Below are 18,428 nucleotides of genomic sequence, written 5' to 3' on the forward strand. Positions count from 1 at the left end.
GAAGCCAAAGTTTTAAACGCAAAAACGTGTACGTCGGACGTTCGGCACCGCTTTCCCGTAAGCCTAGAAGTTTGATGATGGCATTTGGAATGTGGAGCATGATTCCACTGACTATCCAAACACCGTTGTCAAACTCCTAGGCTTACAGGAAAGAGGCGCCGAACGTCCAACGTACGTGTTTTTGTGTCGAAAACTTCGGCCTCAACCTCGCTAATATGTGACAATCATGGACTCCGAGGTCTTACATCTTTCAGTTAAAATTCCTCTTTTTCTATGCTTTGAGGCATATATTCATCTGCACCATTCAGGAAGCAAGTAAACTCACGCAACAAATATTGGAGATAACCAATTTAATTTGCTGCTTCTCCTTTCTTTTGTCTTTGACAGCTCTATTCAGTTCCATTCTCCAAGAAAATAAGTGTCTACATTGAATACAAACACACCGCAAAGATAAGTATTCCTGTTGGCTGAATGACTTATTTAGTTGGTTAATTTAAAACATTTATACAAAATTAAATCAATATGACATAGTTTTATCAGTTGAGCAAGTAATTTAATTAAAAATAATAATTTAATGGCATATAAATCTTGCAAAACGAATAAAAATGACTGTAACAAAATTAAAAAGTCCAGCAACGAGTTGCTTAACTTTTGCGGCAACATTTAAAACCGTGTGTGATGTTGTCTGTTATGATATTTTATTAAAAAATGTTTTATATTTTTAATTATTATAAAATGGCAAAAAGCTTAATTTTGAGGGTAAGGATGAGTTTTATAAAAAATTGTAAATGCTAATAATGAGTAAAATTGTCATTACCATTTACCAGTCTGATTAGTGTTGCCACCTTTACAAAATCACTGACCTGGACAGCAGGTCAGGTTTGTTCGAACAGAAGTTCCTGATGCATGTGCAATGTCATTTTACAATGCAAATCAGTTACAGTTGGGACTAGGAACTTGCGTAGGAGTAACATACAAGCAAAAAAAAAAGGTCGAGAGGCAGGTTGCGTGTCATCCGTCAGTATAAACAGTAACATGGCAGAATGGCAGATGAGTGTGAGGTCTTTTGCTGTTCAAATGGTGTAAATTTATAAAAATATTTGCAAGAACTTTGTTTCATCATAATTTCACAATTTCTACGAAATTCCCGGACAAAATTAACAGTTTACCCGGACAGTGAGTCAATTCCCGGACTGTCCTGGTGAAAACCGGACGGGTGGTAACACTAAGTCTGATCCTACTCGAGATACAACACACGACCGACTCTATCTCCCACTCCCTCGACCTTTAACCACCAAAATTTATTATTATTAATGCCCCTAATACACAAACCTCTCTGCAAACTTTCGAAAATTTTCAAAAAAAAGCACAGTAGTTATTAAGCTTAATAGTGAGTGAACAAAATCGTACCTCCCGTAGACATACTAACATCTATACATACAGAAAAGTCCAAATTTTTTTGAATTTTTCCAAGTTTCAATGTTCCCCAAGCTGAAAGATGTAAAAATCTTGAGGGAGTCATTCTTTGACCAATTGCCATACTTTCCCTCTGTTATATATAACGGAGCCAGGAAAGTAAAAAAAATAACCATATCTTCTATTTTTCACATGACATTTCCTGGTTATTCATATATATTAAACATTGCGGCATTTTTACTTCCAATTTTTATGCAAACTCAAAATAAAATTTTATTGTTATCATAATACAAAGAAAAATTGATATAAAATTAATTACCTTCGCACTTCAGTTTCTCCTTAACAGTTTTCATCTTTGTGTAATTATGAAATACATTTATCTTGCATTGTGGATTTGAAGTCTGTAACAAAATTCCTTCTAAGAATGCCTGTTAATAGAAATGTTACTTAATAAAATTAATTTGGTGTTAATACCGATTAGAAAAAAAGGTTAATGTTACCTATGGTTCCAAAATGGCAGCTCGTCTCTGATTCCAGCAAATAGAAGAAAGGAAACAGTGGGGACGCATGTTCTAACCTAACCTAACCTATTCTAATAAATTACCATAATTATTACAACAAAATTATTAGAATAGGTTAGGTTAGGTTAGAACGTGCGTTCCCACTGTTTCCTTTCTTCTATTTGCTGGAATCAGAGATGAGCTGCCATTTTGGAACCATGGGTAACATTAACCGAAAGAAATTATCACAATCTAATATTATTTCATTGTTAGAATAAACAAATAATATTTACTGTTGATCCTTGATTTTGTGGACCCCATTTTGTAGTGATTGTGACATAACAGATATAAAAGACAACTGACAGTGTCAGATCATCACTTCCCCATTAATCTGTTATATCAAGAATCAACAGAACATTTGGATGTCATTTTATATCATGTACACCAAATTTCTGATTGCCTGTGTGTGGATTATTTGTGCATCAACAAAGTATTTTGTCAGCTTTTCTGTAGACAGTGATATATGTGGAGTTGTATACAATAAAAGCAGTAAGCTTTTAAGCTCAGCTGACACTCCAAGAAACAGTCTAAAACATCCAACGGAGTTGACTTCAATTTACAAACCAAACTTTACAAATTTTTTCATAGAATACACATGAAAAAAGTCACACTTATAAACTATAAACAGTTGAAAAAATATCCTACTAATCAAAAAATTAAAATACAATATACAGTACTAGAATACTTTGCAAAACCAAATATGTTTGTTTGTTTAGTTAAGTTATGGCAACGCAACAATTAGGCGATCTGCCTAGAGGAAATGCCTTCTGGAAGGTCTTTTTAAGGGTAACTGGCCCTTATTCAGGCATTACAGATGTGGGAAAACCCAGGAAACTCCACGTGGCCAGCCTGTCTGGGTGAGGAATGAACCCGTGAGCAAACTCCCAGTGTTCGGGGAACGGAACCACTTGGCCACTGGTGGGCCCACAAAACCAAATAACTTCAGTTAATAAACACAGACAGAAGGACTAACGTTTTTAATCCTTTCCATGGATCATTTTCAGGTCAAAGGTTTTGAATCAGAATGCTTTTCAAATATCATCGTAATCAATGCATTTCAAATATTGTTGAATATTGTATTGGAATGATATTCAAATTGCATCGAATACAACACTATTCAAAAACCATTCCGATTCAAACTTTGACCCGAAGAAGATCCGCGTTAGGGATCGAAAACGTTAGTCCTTCTGTCCATGATTATTTACTAGAGTTATTTTTGATTCTGCAATGTGTTTTGGTACTGTATACTCACACTCCAGTCCGAAGAACTGATGTGAGTAGAATAAAATACAATAATTTAAAAAAATATAAGAATTATGCATAGAAATGTAAAATTTAAATTTCTACACAATATCTTTGAAAATAGAAGAAATGTAAATTTTATGTTTATTGACTAAATATACATTTTAACTTATGAAACATGGAACTGGCACTTGCATTACATTATAACGAAGTTGAGATTTGGCAAATTGCAAAAGTTCATTTAAAACCGCTGATAAAACTGTAAGTTATTCAGTGGGATGACACCTGATCCCACTGAATAACATACACTCTGTCCAGGGAATTCCTTAACCAGTTGACCTGAAGAATAGCAACGTGCTTGTTCGAAAACATTTGTCACCCGCGATATACAATATAATACTGAATATAACTTCCTCAAAAAACTGGAACAGTATATATAAAGGCCAATAAATTTGTGGCTGAAAACATTCGAAGTGTAAGTTTGTTTACGTTTATATGCTGGAAAATTAGTGCTTAGGTGTATGTTCAAATCGATATACAATATATATGTGTTATGCACCAGTTACAGGTTCCAGAGTGTGTAGTGATTATTTCACATAGATAATATTAAAAAGTACAAAAGAATATACAATACAAACTTGCATAAAATTAAATACTTTCATTGATAGCTAGATGGCTGAGGCAGGTAGCCATCAGCTTACTGTTCTGAGGACTGGGTTCAAAGTCCTGAAAACTACAATTTTCACGAGTTCAATCATCCATGAAAATTTCTGAAGTTCCCACTGATATTTTGAGCCCATCTCTCATCATCTAACCATGCCCATTATCATCTTGAATAAACATAAAGGCATGGAAAAAATCTTCTCAGTGTTCACAGAGTAAAGAGTTAAGATAATATTTTTATATTTATTTCTAAAAGGAATATTTTCTTACAAATTATAAATAATATCTGTGGAGTTGCCATCTTTCTCTACTATCCTGGAAAATGCCATAAACAAAGATGGGAATTTGCAAGAGATGTTTTGTGTTCTGCAGTTTGCAAAGTTGGAATCATTCATCATCAGGCTACATAGTAATATGCAGAAGCTAAAGAATTGTGGCCGCTACGGCAGAAGTAACAATAGATAAGCTGTAGCAAGCATGGGAAAAATTTGAGTATTGTTCAGATGTGTGATGTGTGACACGAGATGCATGAATTGAGAAAATGTAATAGGCAAATGAGAAACATGGGCCATTTTCCTATGTTTTGATGTACATTACAATGTTTTTAGATACTAATTAACATAAATTAACATAACATAAACACACATTTACAGCAGTTTCAATATTAAGCTAAATATGTGCTAAATTTAGATTTAAAGGTAAGATATAGATTTAAATTTAAAGATTTGTCATAGATTTTAACTTACATCAATACTTCCTAGAGGAGGAATTTTTATCGTCAATAATTCAGCCCAGAATTGAAAATTTGCATTATCTGAAGAAAAAAGGATATACATATTTATTAATAAAATAATACAGTATTAAAATAATTTTAATTTATACAATTCACTAATCTAAGACGTAATTATTCGTAAGATTCAGAATAAAATAAAACAACGTTGATTTAACATTATTTTTGTTATTATTTAGTTCTATTTTCAGCACATGTAACAATGTTCAGGCAATATATTCTCACTTAGGACATTCATTTCAAATATCTTTTATAGCTGTGAATTATAAAACCTAATTACTATTATTATTATTATCATTAGTAAGGAGCAACACTCATCACTGTGACTACAGTATATATATACACTACACTTCTTAATGTGAGGTAAATTGTGTTGCATTGCCTTTTATGAGACTTAAGTATGTATGCTACAGTTGTTCCTTGCAGAACTCATTGTCTAGATGTGTTTTTTTGAGGCTGTAGTTACTCTTTGTGTGGCTGTAATGTTATCCCCACGTAACAATCCCCATTAATATCTAAGAAACATATTTGAAAATACTAGAAATTTTCTTGTTCTTCTGGTCATTGGCTTTGATTTGATCATTCAATGGGAGTGACCAAGTGGTGAAGGACAAAGCCCAACATATCAGGGACAGATTATCCACAACTTCTCGCACAACCCCTGGGAAGATAAATCAACACAAAAAAACCTTTTTAATATCCCAGAATGAAAAGCAGTAGTATACCAAAGCTGGGTATCTTGGCTACAAATCTCAGAATCATTTGGAGAGGTAGGGATTTCATGAAGTATTTCTCTTACTAAAGTTCATAATATGTAATATATGACATTAAATAAATGTGCTCTTCTGGCTAATCAACACAAAAAACATTTCTTATGCCACAAAATTTTTCAGACATATTGTAAACCAAACCAAACTTGCAACAGAAACAAAATCTATTACTTCTTTTAGTCTATTGGGCATACTTTTTGTGAAATCTGATAGTTTTGCTTATTCCTCTTGAAACATCTTCTTGTTCCTTTCAATGAATGGGAGTTTTGTCTATTTCTTTCCAGATTTTTCCACACAATGTTTGATGGGACTAAGCCTTTGGGACACTTATACAGAAGCCACAGATTCAAGATGTATATCATATGTTTCAGCCCATTGTCCTGATAGAACAATAAGAATGCCCAGTTTTTGGGCACTTGGCTTTAAATTTGAAGATATTTCTCTTTATTTATGGTATCCTCTATAAAAAAACAAATTTCCATGCCACTTGCTAACATGTCACCCCAAACCATAACACTCCCACCACCATGTTTAGCTGTGGGTGGCATGTTCTTTGCTATTAATTCTTCATCCACACACACATACAACTGCCCATCCAAGCCATACAAGTTAAACTTGCTTTCATCCACAAGTCACGACTCCACCAGTTCTCATCCTTGTCAGTGTATTTCCTTGCAAATTTCATTATTTTTGTTTGGTTAATGTTGCTGATAAATGGCTTTTGTTAGGCCATGCAACTGTGGAATACAGCTCTCCATAACACTGAATTGTTTCAGGGTAAACCTTCTTTTCTACCTCAACTTCCACTTTGGATATGGCTTTTAAGCTATTTAATTTAGGATCTTTCTTTACCTTCCTCACAATTGCGTCTTCTCAGCAGGAAAAACTTCTTAAGCGTCCTGCATCAGCACAATGTTCAACACGATTTCCTTTGTTGAAATGTCTTATTATGTCAAATACCATGCTCTTCTTTATCTGAAACATTTCCATGATTTTCTGGCAAGTTTTCTTCTTTTCATGATGGAAGACAACCAGTTACCTACCATGCTCAAAGATATTATCCTTTTCTTTGCAACTCATTTTCCTTACTATTCACATAAATTAATCTCTGACAGACATTTCCACTTTATAACTCACTCTAGTGCATTGACAGAACTTTTGCTCCATGCTTACCAACTGCCATCCAAATAATTACATTGAAGCAAACTTTCGATCACCAGGAACACAGAAGATCAAATCTCCCCATTTCTCGATCCGAACACTGATTTTTAATGATTTTATTATCTTTCTGTAACATTTATTCAACAGAATCTCTGAAAATTTAATTCATTACTAAACCAGAGATGTGTTACAATAAAAGAAATTGATGCATGCCCAAATAATTCTGCAAGTATCTGTATTTCCTTATATTTTAAGGAATTTTAAGAAAAATAATCCATAATAAAAAATAAAGTGAAAAAAAAATGGCTGAAATTATTGATGTATGTTAAAATTTCTGTACTACTATAGAAATAATTTAAGTTTAATACTTCATAATTTGCATCTATGATGATGATGATGTTGATGATAATAAATCTATGAACGACTGATGATGATAAAAAACTATAAATGTTGATGACGATAAATTTATGAATGTTGAACACAGGCAAATTCTCTGGGCTTGCTTAGCATGCGCCGCATGCTTAAGAGAAAGTTTTGACTGTCGATATACTTTTTATACGAGAACAAATATGCCAATAATAATTTATTCTAACGTGTAAACTCTTTTATCATTTGTGTTTCCTTTTACATTGACAACTAGCAGCTAGCTGTTTTAAGTCAGTGCAATGCTTGCAGGAACTTGACGCGGAGGTTTTCCGCCGCAAACGGGTCACGCACACGACGTCATTCGAAGCATTTAACACGGCCAGATTGTATCGAAAGCTTGCGGTACCCAGTCGACATACATGTATCGTGAACAGGGGCAGATCTACATAGAGATTAATAGGGCTTAAACCCTGGGTCCCCAGTGTCAAGGGCCCACAAAAATTGAATTATCATCATAAATTTTTAATACTTTTTCATTATAATATATTTCATGTGTAGATATAATGGGCTTTATAATAGGCCATATTTTTTATTCACACCAAATAACGTTTCTGCCTATTGTTTAGTGATAGATCTATTATTCTTATTAAAACTTTCAGCATGCCCAAAAATAGTTGAAAATGATTAAAAAACGGTGAATAAAGAGAGATTTAAAGGGACATTCAGGTTAATGTTACCTATGGTTCCAAGATGGCGTCTCGTCTCTGATTCCAGCAAATAGAAGAAAGGAAACAGTGGAGACACATGTTGTAACCTAACCTAACCTAACCTAACCTATTCTAATAAATTACCATAATTATTACCAACAAAATTATTAGAATATGTTAGGTTAGGTTAGAACGTGCGTCCCCACTGTTTCCTTGCTGAAATAAGACGAGCCGCCATCTTGGAACCATAGGTAACATTAACCGACATGCACTCACATGGTACGATTCCTCTGAATAAAATGAATAAAATAATTAAGTAAGAAAATATCTGCCCTGTCTTCAGCCTTTCTAACAGAACTAAGTTCATATTTAACCAACATTAACAGCCATTTTACGTAAAATATCATAAACAGATAACTCCATCGATCGATTACATGTTCGATAAACAAAACCAGCGTGCTAGACGTAAAAACGGCGCATGCGTCATTTTTCAAATTAATTTTTGTCAATTACTTTTAATTTCGGACTTTATTTTATTTTGTTTGTGACAAATTACACGATAAAAATGCAAATTATAAATTATTTTTTATGTTTTAATCGATAATTATTAAAAGAAAGTTATTAACAGAATCCTCGTGGGGTCGCGTCGATCATCTTAAAAAATAATCACGAAAAAAATAATTTAACAAAAGAATATTTTGTGATTTAAAAACACAAATAAATGTTTATTTTTAAAAATTGTAAATTAAACGTAATAATAATAAATATTTACTTTTTGATATTATTGTATATTTATTATTTACATTAAAAATGTATTTTTTTTAACGTTAAATTTATATTAAAATTTCGATAAAATTAATATTAAGATATTATTATGTCGAATTAATATCTAAATTAAAGATTTAGTTTTTGACATAGTGTACACTCTACGTCAATTTGACGTCATTTTTTAATTTCTATCCTTACGAATGTATAGGAGTGACGTCAAATTGACGTAATATGTGCTCTTTTCCAACAAAAATACCAAAAATTAGACTTTGCAATCTACTTTATAAATGTTTTTTTTATAGTTAAAGGGCCAGAATTTGAAATTGTTAGAAGAGGACATACTCTCCATCAATAAAACATACTACATGATGTCTTACTAGTCTGGAACCATAGGAGCTACATTGATCTTTGTTTATTCTTTTACAGATAGAACATGGTATTGAATAAAAAGGAATGAGTTCAAGTTACTTTGATGGTGTGGGATTTATAGTCAATGAAAGTCATCAAAAAGTTAATAAGCTGCATCCAGACCATTGGTTAGAAGACTGGATGCAGCCTGTTAAACTTTTTTTTGATGAATTTTTGCTAACTGCAGGTCCCCCACCATCAAAATAACTTGAATTCATTCCTTTTAACTCAGCATTATGCTTTACCTATAAAAAAAAAACAAAGATCAACATAACTCCTATGATTCCAGTTTTATAGGACTTTGCTATGCTAACTAACTTTTAGCCATCTGATATTTAAACAAAGCCATCGAGAGGGAGAGTCGAAGGGATCCTATGCCCATAAATTAATGTTATTTTTATTAACAACAAATAAAATTGCTTAAGACTGTTTTTTTTTTAATTAATAAACATCCTACATATTTCATTTGTTTAAAAGAAAAAAAAAAGGCAAGGATGCAAACTAAGAAGCTAAAAGGTCCCCTATACTCTGGCCGTCGTACATACCGTATGTGCTCTCAATGGTTCAATTACTGATTCTAAGAAGAAAATAAGTCTGGTAATTCTTTGACCAGATATGGCACACCATACTTTCACTTTCTGCAGATCCCTGAATTTTATGAAAACTTGTAACAGCCCAAATCTGGAATTTTTAGAGTTCGTGTATCCTGACAGATGAAGCCATGTGATATCAAGTACTCCAGCATTTTGCATAGCAGCTCTTGTAACCATAGACAAAGTAACTCTTTTTGCCTACAGTTAGTGCGTCAATGTTATTTTGTAATGTTCCAGCTATACTTTCTTTGTTTTCTTTTGCTTCAAGTATCCTGTTTCCCAAGATAATCAGCATAAAAATTTTTCAGGAAGCTTATGTAGTCTGGCAACATCAAACACAACCTCTGGCATTGTTGGTTGTTGTTTCCCAACTTCATCCCCACAGAATCCTGTGGTTTCCAGTTTCCATGTCAACTCACATATTAACTTTGATGGAACTTTTCATACATTAAAATTTGTCCTGAACTGTTGTTCAGTTACAAAGTTTAGGAAAGATTCTATGACCCAATAGTAATCATAGGATCTTATACCCAATGAAGACACATTCTTGCTATTTTTTGAGCTGTTATTGCTTATCATCATTCAAACTGTATTTAAACTGAATTAAAGCATGAGAATTTAAAAATGATTGAAAGTGAACCCCTACTGCGGTTTGTTTTATAATGATATCAGAGTTTGGTTCTATAAGCAGAGCTCCATAACTGGTGTGCCAAAAGATGATGCTAGATGTACCACAGCACAATGCAACCGAGAGGAAAAGTAGTTTATGGTGGGCGCATAAATATGATAAATACGTGTTAATTCAAATGGGACAATGATTTGCTTATTACACATTTATTGCCACTGTCATGTGTGACAGAAGGAATTCTAACAAGCTTCAAACTTTGAAATATGTACATGTGTTTACTCACAAATTCATCTTTAAATACTGGGTCATATTTCACTAAATCTGCATACATTTAAATTTGGCAAGTCACGTGGTGCAGTCACCGTCTCAATTTTTACGAAGAGACAAGTAGCCGACGTCTCTGCTGCATGCACTTACAATCACGAAACCCCAATCATGTTTTTTTTGCACTAGGAATACATGATACTTCATCCAGTGGTTTCAAAGTTAAGAAACAAAATCAAAATATCAATTATAAACTAATTTCACATATTATACAAGTAAAAAAACAGTAAATCAGTATTTTGTAGCTCCTATATTTTTATGTATTTTTACTTCTGGTGTTCCACAGAATTCTGGGAAGTACCTAGGTGTACCATGCACGAGAAAAGGTTGCAGAGCACTGCCATAAAAATCATCCTATAACAGAAAATTAATTTTTATTGTCATATAACCCAATTTACAGATTATTGAATGGCAACAAACAAGAACAAACTGGTATAAGCTGTTCTTTTTAGAATATCCTAAAATTTGGTTAAATAAATTTTATCTACTCTCAAATCACTACTTTTATACCATTTCAGATTTAATTTGAATAAAAGTTATAGAGTGGCACATATTTAGGAAAGATGCTCGTACTTGGTAAGATAGGAAGGCTAACTTAGAATGATGGAAGCCACAAGAATGTAAACATACAAACTGCATGATGACAGAATAATTAATTCTTTAAGTTTATCTATTATTTATAACTTAGCTTATTTTATAGTTTTAAAAATAACACATGTACTTAGCATCTTAACTATTCAGCTTAAAAGCTGAAAAATGTGACTTTATTTATAGCTGCTAAGTTAATATAATTGATAACTTCAAAGTGTAGAAATACTTTAATAATTAATAATATAAAAAACATTCTGCACTTCTATTATAATTTCAACAATGGAATTATATGATCTAAAATATAATCTCAGAATATTGCAGAAATTCCTATTAATTAGCAAACAAATTATAATGCATTAATGTCAACAGTCTAAAATGTAAAATTCTTTAATGTCTTTATGTTAATTACAATGAAATATCCTGCAAAAAATGTTTTGAATATTGTGATTCTTACATTACTTCATAAGTATGTTTAATATTTAGAAATATTGAACACTAACTTGCATTTTTATCACACACACATTCTAGCTAAAATATATATTTTAACCAGAATGAGATTTTTTATATAGAATATCTATAAAAAATATTTCTAAAATTAACATTTACAAATACATCTTATCAAAACATTTGTGTCAACAGAATCATTTTATGCACTTTTATTTTTTTTTAACACTTATACACAATTTAAAATATTTACATTTATTGTTTTAGTCCCAAAACTTTATGACGTTATCCCATCCGGCCGTGGCCACTTTAGATGTTTCGTGAGGGTGCCAAAGTGCTCCGATACAAACGTTATCGTGAGCTTTAAATTTGGTATAGAGTTTTGTCGTTTTCCAATCCCAGATATAAACTTTTCCGTCGGCATCGCCAGATATTAGATAACTCATGTCCGGAGAAAAATCCAAACTACACGCGTATCCGGCAACCATGTGTCCGGTAAAAGTTTTCTTTCTGTTTAATTTGAAACGATTTAATGCAGAAAAAATCATGATTTTGTTATCCATCGACTGACAAGCTAACCATTTACCATTTGGAGAGAGTGTAACGGCAGGCATCGAATGCATAGTAGGATCGGCAATGTACTTCATGTCGACCGGAATGTCCCATTCCCAAACTCTCATACTCTTGTCGTCCGACGTAGATACAAATCGACGATTTTCGTCGACGAATGTTATCGTGTTGACGGCACCGAGATGCCTATCGTATTCCTGCACTATCTCTCCGGAACGAATATCCCAGCAAACGATCTTTTTATCTGACGTTCCGGCAACAAAGAGATGCTGTTTGTCGTCGTCGGGATTAAACTTCACACAGTAAGCTATTTTACGATTAGTGAAGCGAGTAAGACATTCTCCCGTTTCCGTATCCCACAATTTCACATACCTATCGTAACCCGCAGAAAGAAACTTGGTTCCGCCGTTGTTAAAACTAATGTCCCGGACGGCCTGTCTATGTCCGTTGTAAGTTCTAATACATCTTCTTTCGTTATAAACCTCCCACAACTTAACTTTACAATCCATGCTGCATGAGAGCAACAGATGACCGGATTTGGGAAACCAACGAATTGCCGAAATTCCTTTGGTATGACCGCTCCAGGTATGAATGAGTTTCTTCGGTATGAAGCACTTTTCCGGCGGATCTTCCGACTTCAGATTAACGCCGACGTCCAACGGGATGTTCAGGAACGACCTTCCCTGATAATCGTAAGGATCTTTTATGTGCAGTATCGTCTTCTCTTCCATCGGTTTATCGTCCGTCTGTTTACCTCGCTTCTGTCTCTTGGCTATGATCTCGTTCAGTTCCTCCTGTTCTTCCGGAGTCGGTTTGATGTTGCGTTTCTCGTCTTCGTAGGCGGCCCAGGGGCCCAGGAAGCCTTCAATATCCGACGGATCGGAGTTCTTTAACCTCTTACGCTTGTCCCCTTCTCTAGCTTTAATTTTCTCGAAAACTGTCACACCAACTTCTGGATTTCCTTCCAATTTACCGATCAATTGGGCTTCCTTCTGAGTGTCGACTGTAGGATCTAGAGCGTAGCCGTAACTAGCGAATGTTCTGCGCTGAGATTCGAAGTGAAAATCATTCACGTGTGCAGCTTCTACGAATCCCGACAGCATATTTTTATCAGCTCTTTGCTGCTGTGTCTTAAATGGGTTTTCTGGACCCAAAACTGGGGCATACAACTGATCGAACTTGGGGTTGTAACTCAAAACCTTGGACGTGGGATCCACCGCGTGTATATCACGCCCGTAATCGTTACTCACGACGTCCGGTGCGGAATTTATTGTATATTTTGAATACAGAGACTGCAATTTGTCGCCGTTCTCCTCCTTATCGTCGTCGCTTTCGCTACTTCCATAATCTTTCAAAGCTAATATGGCAGCCATTTTTAATGCTGGGAATTGTGGGTCGAAAATTTCGTGATTATTTTTTAAATAATTATTATATTTTATCTAAAGGTAATTATAAACTAAACTAACCAGTTAACATTAATATAAAAATCTCGTGGTAATCAGCGTTAACTTACCTCGAGTCACGTGACTTTGTTGGCTTCCGATAGTCGTATTTAAACTCGTTCGTTATAAAAATAAGGAAGTGACGTCACTTGACATAATTGCCTTTGTTTTTACCATCAAGCAATATCTTAGCAGTTATAACTTATTTTTCCGTTTTCTTTCAGTTAATAAAGAATTTATATTATATATTTAATTATATACCTTTATAATTAAATATATATAATTATTTTCAAAAAATATAAGTTCGTTGATTTAAATATTAACATGTTTCTGTATATAAAGTGGAGGCAATAAATGATAAATATTTATGATCTAAAACATGTTATTATTATTATTTATTGTTTGAATGGCAATTCAAAGGCGTAGACTTATGAAAATAATTCATATACAAGTATCCCTTGTACTTCGCTCTAACACGGTTTGAAAATTGAGGATATCTCGGTACTCGAACAATTCGGTATTCGAACACAAATTCTGGAAGAAAGTCGCTCGGTACTCGACTGAACAAATTTTTGATTAATAACGTCATCCATAAAACTTTTCTATGATAAAAATTAAAATTAAAATATGAAAATATTGCTGATACTTCTGATCAAGCTGTGAGACGACAATACTTTGTAAAAAGACAACTCCCTGGTTCAACTAAAATCAATATTTATGCGTCATACAGTACTTTTAATTGTGTTTGTTAATTAATTATTGATTAGAAATAACTGTTTCTCTTAGAAACGAAAAGGAATGGTATACTTTTGCTAACTTCTGGAACGTAACCTATGTTTTGAATTAGTCTTTTGTTTCGTATGGCACGGATTCGCATAACACGGCATTTTTCGGGAACGTAACTACTGCGTTATAGGAGGCAGGGCCGGATTTACATAAGGGCATTTGGGGCCTGTGCCCAGGGCCCCCACAAAATAGGGGCCCTCACAAAACTAAAAAAAATTATGTTTAAACATATATTTTTTTTCTATCACCGCGACAGCCTAGTGTGGCCTAATCATGAGGGCAACAGGCAGAGAAAACCAAACCCGGGAAAAAACCTATGAAACATCGGAAAATTTCGGGAAAAAATTTCACATAGGTATTTTTCAGTTAAATTAAAATAATTAGTTTTACACAATAAAATATATGTATGTTTACAATAACCTTATTTTTAAATGAAATTTACAACTTCCTAGTTCAAATCTAATTGAAAGTACAGTATTTTGTGTAAATTTTCTAAATCATAAAATTTGCCCTCTTAAAGGGGGGACCCCCACCGAATTTGTGCTCAGGACCCCTGGATTGGTAAATCCGGCCCTGATAGGAGGGATAACTGTATTTCTTTATATTAAATGAGTCGATTGTCCGAAGGTAAACAGAATTCGAACCAGAATCTCGTGATGATCCGAATTCAAATGAGCCCATAAATTGTAAGAGGATCCTTGTCCAAATTACAAAATTCCACATAAAAATCTGGACACGAATCTGATTTAATCCCTTATAATTTATAAGCATTGATTGTAGCATTGTTCCCATTCTATGCTTATTCTTCAGACCTTATTTATACTGTTTTGGGGAATATCATTAGTAGGTTCTACATAGAAAGCATCCTAACTTTACTTTTTTGAATCGTATAGCCTCTGGAAAACCCTTAGATATTTTTCTGTCGTTAAAAGAAAGGAACGTCTGTAAAGATAGAATCTTTATACAATTAAAGACTTCAGAAAAAGAAATAACACCAAAAATCTTCCTCTGATGATTTGATAAATTCAGTTATGGTTAGAATTCGACTTTGGTCTGGATAGTTCAGCTTTTGAGCACCCTGTTCCCTGTCTGACAGCATTTGATTTGAACATTAATATGTTTTCCTTTAATTTACTTTAACATTTCTTATCATTGTGTTGTGGTTTTTATTTGGCATCACGAATCGTGAGTGTTCTGCCGAGGGAAAATGCTTCCCGGAAGGACTTTCTATGGGAGATTGGCCCCTATTTACACGTTACAAATGTGAAGAAAAACCGGAAAAACTCTGCAGCCAGTTTATTGGCAAAGAATGAATCCACGACAGTGATGCGTTATAGCTTCATTGGGTCCAGACAAATTTAGATTCGGAGACTCCACGTACAATGGTGACTTTCACACTTTACTTTGGGGGAGTTTTGGGAAAATTCCCGTTTCATCGTTCGTTTTTAACCTAATCTCTGGAGGGTAAACAACTCGGTACTGCTGGGCTCATCGTTATTGTGATAAGTGATAGATAACCATGTTCACTTCTTCCATCTTGGTATAGAATTATTTTTTGTGTTAAGTAACAAACGAGAAATTTACGCCAAAATGTTTTTAATCTCTTTCATTCTCTTACTAATTATTATTATAACAATACAGTACGTATTGTTAGACAGAATTTGTTTTTCTTCTTATTTATTGTTGAAACCATTGTTTTGTGCGCGTGCCAACAAGAAAAATAACATATTGTTTAACTGCTAAAATTTAGTATCATCGATTACCATAATAATCAAACCACCCTGCAAAATTTCAGAAACTGTTCACCCACTTTGTAGCTTAAAAAACTGAAAGTAATTCTGTATCTAATGAATACTATTTTAATAGAATGATCTTTTCTGAAATATTTCAAACCCATTAATGTTTTTACGTAACACGAGACGTAAAAATATGAAGGGATCGTAATACGTCACGCGTTCTAAACAATATATTCTAACAATACGTAACGAATTGTTAGAATGTATTGTCGGCTTTTTCTATTGCAGGTGGTTATTGATAAGCGTAAATTTGTTCGAAAGTTCCGCGTTTCTTTAAGATTTCGCGAAAAAAATTGCGATTAAGTAAACTTCAGTAATGTACAGGAGACAGAAAGGGCTCTCTGTTTCGCCTTTCCCTTAGGCCCGCTCGAATAAAGAGATAAAATCTTCCGTCGGCCTTTTCACTCGAGTTACTTTTTACTCAAACTAACTCTTTATGTCCTTCGGTACTAAAGTTCGGTATGAAATTGAACTAAATTTTGTGGCCCTAACGTGCATTTTATTACCACCAGGTGTGTTTATATCTTACCGTTTTTCTTTATTACTAGTTGTTGTAATATCGCATCCCTTAGTTCAGATAGTAATAATACGGTGAGTTTCGAATAGCTAAATTTGGAGAATTCAGAGGTAATTATAAATATTTTTATCGTGCGAGTAAGGAAGAACTCGACTCGACAAGTGATGTTGGTCACTTGTGCAGTAGGATTCTTTCCTACTCTTGGTGGAACTCTGAAGCAGCCACCTCCGCGTGGTGAGTTCTGGGTTATCGTTCGTGTTAAAATGACCAACGGCAGGCCAAGAGCCGCTTGTTCCATTCTTATTCATTCGGCCGCTGCTGCGCAGCTTTCTTAAGCCGGATGCACACATGCGGCGCGGCAAGGAAAAGCGGCAGAATGACGTCACTTTTTCTCGCCGCAGAGGTCTATTTCGTGCCGCTTTTCTCATGCCGCGAAAGTTGGTCGAATTCTATCTTTCGCGGCGGCCGCCGCCAAGACGCGTTTCTATCAGCCAATAATATTTCGTCTGGCAGTCACGTGAAAAAATACAATCACGTGGTGTTTTAATGGCGGAAAGTTCGACGTGGTTAACCGAGATAACTAACATCAGAATAAAGAGGAAAGAATAATAAATTTAACACAAATTCTACACAGATACAGTAATCATATATTATTTAATTCAAAAAACAAAACAACCGAATCTTACTCGAAATAGTATTCTTTATCGAGAGATCTTAATCGAAGAATAAGCCTATTTTGTACATCAGTTCTTTATCGATCCAACAAAATATCTCGGCAAGATTCTTGCCAATACGATATCTCTAATCCAAAATATTCATTCGAATCTTCGACGAAATCTTCTAGCTAAATAAAACGAGCCGTACAAAACAAAATTTGTAAACACGTGGACAGCGGAGCGTCGATATCGTTCGCCATCTTGAATACTGAACGCATGCGCCGAAATGTAAACGGATTGCCGCTTGTGTGGTCGTGCTGCCGCGCGGCTAAGACGCGTTTGCGTCACCGCTTTTCCTTGCCGCACCGCATGTGTGCATCCTCCTTTATGCCGTTTAACGTTGAAAACACGAAGTATATTGGTGTTTTGTTGAAAAAGTCGAGTAGAAAATCAAATTTAAATTATTATAAACTGCAGATAAGTAATTTACGATTGTCTCTTTTGTGATTTATTATTTCTAAAACAAAAAGAAATATTTTGTTAAATACATTCTATTATATTAACTCCGGCTTTCTTGACGAGATTAATATTGACCCTATAGGAGTCGATGGAAGTTTGCGGGGATAGCTAAGACTTTGCGAATGTTTAAAATTTTACACATTTTTCTTGCTCTTAAATGAATGTCTTCTAATAATCATATGAGAGGTATCAAGTTACCGTGCCAAATTTCGTGTTATCATCTTTAATTGCTTCTGAGATATTAAGCGAAATAGGCGCCAACATCCGCACTCGCATGCCACATGAATTCACGAATATCTTTTCCGTTAATAATATTTTTAATTTGTTTCTTGTATACTTTGACCGATGCCGCATACCAGTTATTACATGTTTAAAATCTATACTCGAATAAATATTAGGACAAGGAATTGGAAGGAATATCGAGTCTAAATGAATCTCACTCGTCTACAATAAAACTTTTCAACAATACATGGTGTTTGTATGACGTAAACCCCATGTATTGTATATATTGCACTTCAGATGTGTTTGAAAGGCTTTATTTTAAATTAAGGATTTCCCTTGTTGTTGGAATTTTAATACTTTTAATTTCATTAACTTTCTTCATTGAAAAATAAACCAGCAACGAGTTGCTCAATTTCTCGGCTACATTAAAAAGTTTGATGGCGCCATCTATTATCATATTTTATTAAAATATTTGTTATAGTTTTAAAT

The 18,428-nt window shown here is 34.0% G+C and overlaps 2 protein-coding genes across 2 annotated transcripts in view; both read right to left on the reverse strand.

Moving 5' to 3' along the window:
- LOC136978459 (tectonic-2-like) overlaps positions 1 to 8,142 on the reverse strand; it is a 104,841-nt gene extending 96,699 nt beyond the window's left edge. Inside the window, exons 1-3 of the mRNA XM_067274165.1 lie at positions 7,952 to 8,142; positions 4,628 to 4,695; positions 1,736 to 1,844 (exon numbers count right to left, since the gene is read on the reverse strand). Coding sequence (XP_067130266.1) covers positions 1,736 to 1,844; positions 4,628 to 4,695; positions 7,952 to 8,042 — 268 coding nt within the window. The 5' untranslated portion in view covers positions 8,043 to 8,142. The remainder of the gene's footprint in view (positions 1 to 1,735; positions 1,845 to 4,627; positions 4,696 to 7,951) is intronic.
- A 3,486-nt stretch (positions 8,143 to 11,628) lies between these two features.
- On the reverse strand, positions 11,629 to 13,374 carry LOC136978466 (pre-mRNA-processing factor 17). Its single transcript, XM_067274177.1, has one exon. The coding sequence runs from the start codon at positions 13,372 to 13,374 to the stop codon at positions 11,695 to 11,697; it is 1,680 nt and encodes a 559-aa protein (XP_067130278.1). The 3' UTR covers positions 11,629 to 11,694.
- Positions 13,375 to 18,428: the final 5,054 nt, after the last annotated feature.

The sequence above is a fragment of the Centruroides vittatus genome, unplaced genomic scaffold (assembly GCF_030686945.1).
Source record: "Centruroides vittatus isolate TY-2023 unplaced genomic scaffold, ASM3068694v2 contig_538, whole genome shotgun sequence".
NCBI classification, from domain to species: Eukaryota; Metazoa; Arthropoda; class Arachnida; order Scorpiones; family Buthidae; genus Centruroides; species Centruroides vittatus.

What these genes read in the sequence shown, in the direction of transcription:
- LOC136978466 (XM_067274177.1), bottom strand. Translation starts at nt 13,374, where the DNA reads ATGGCTGCCATATTAGCTTTGAAAGATTATGGAAGTAGCGAAAGCGAC.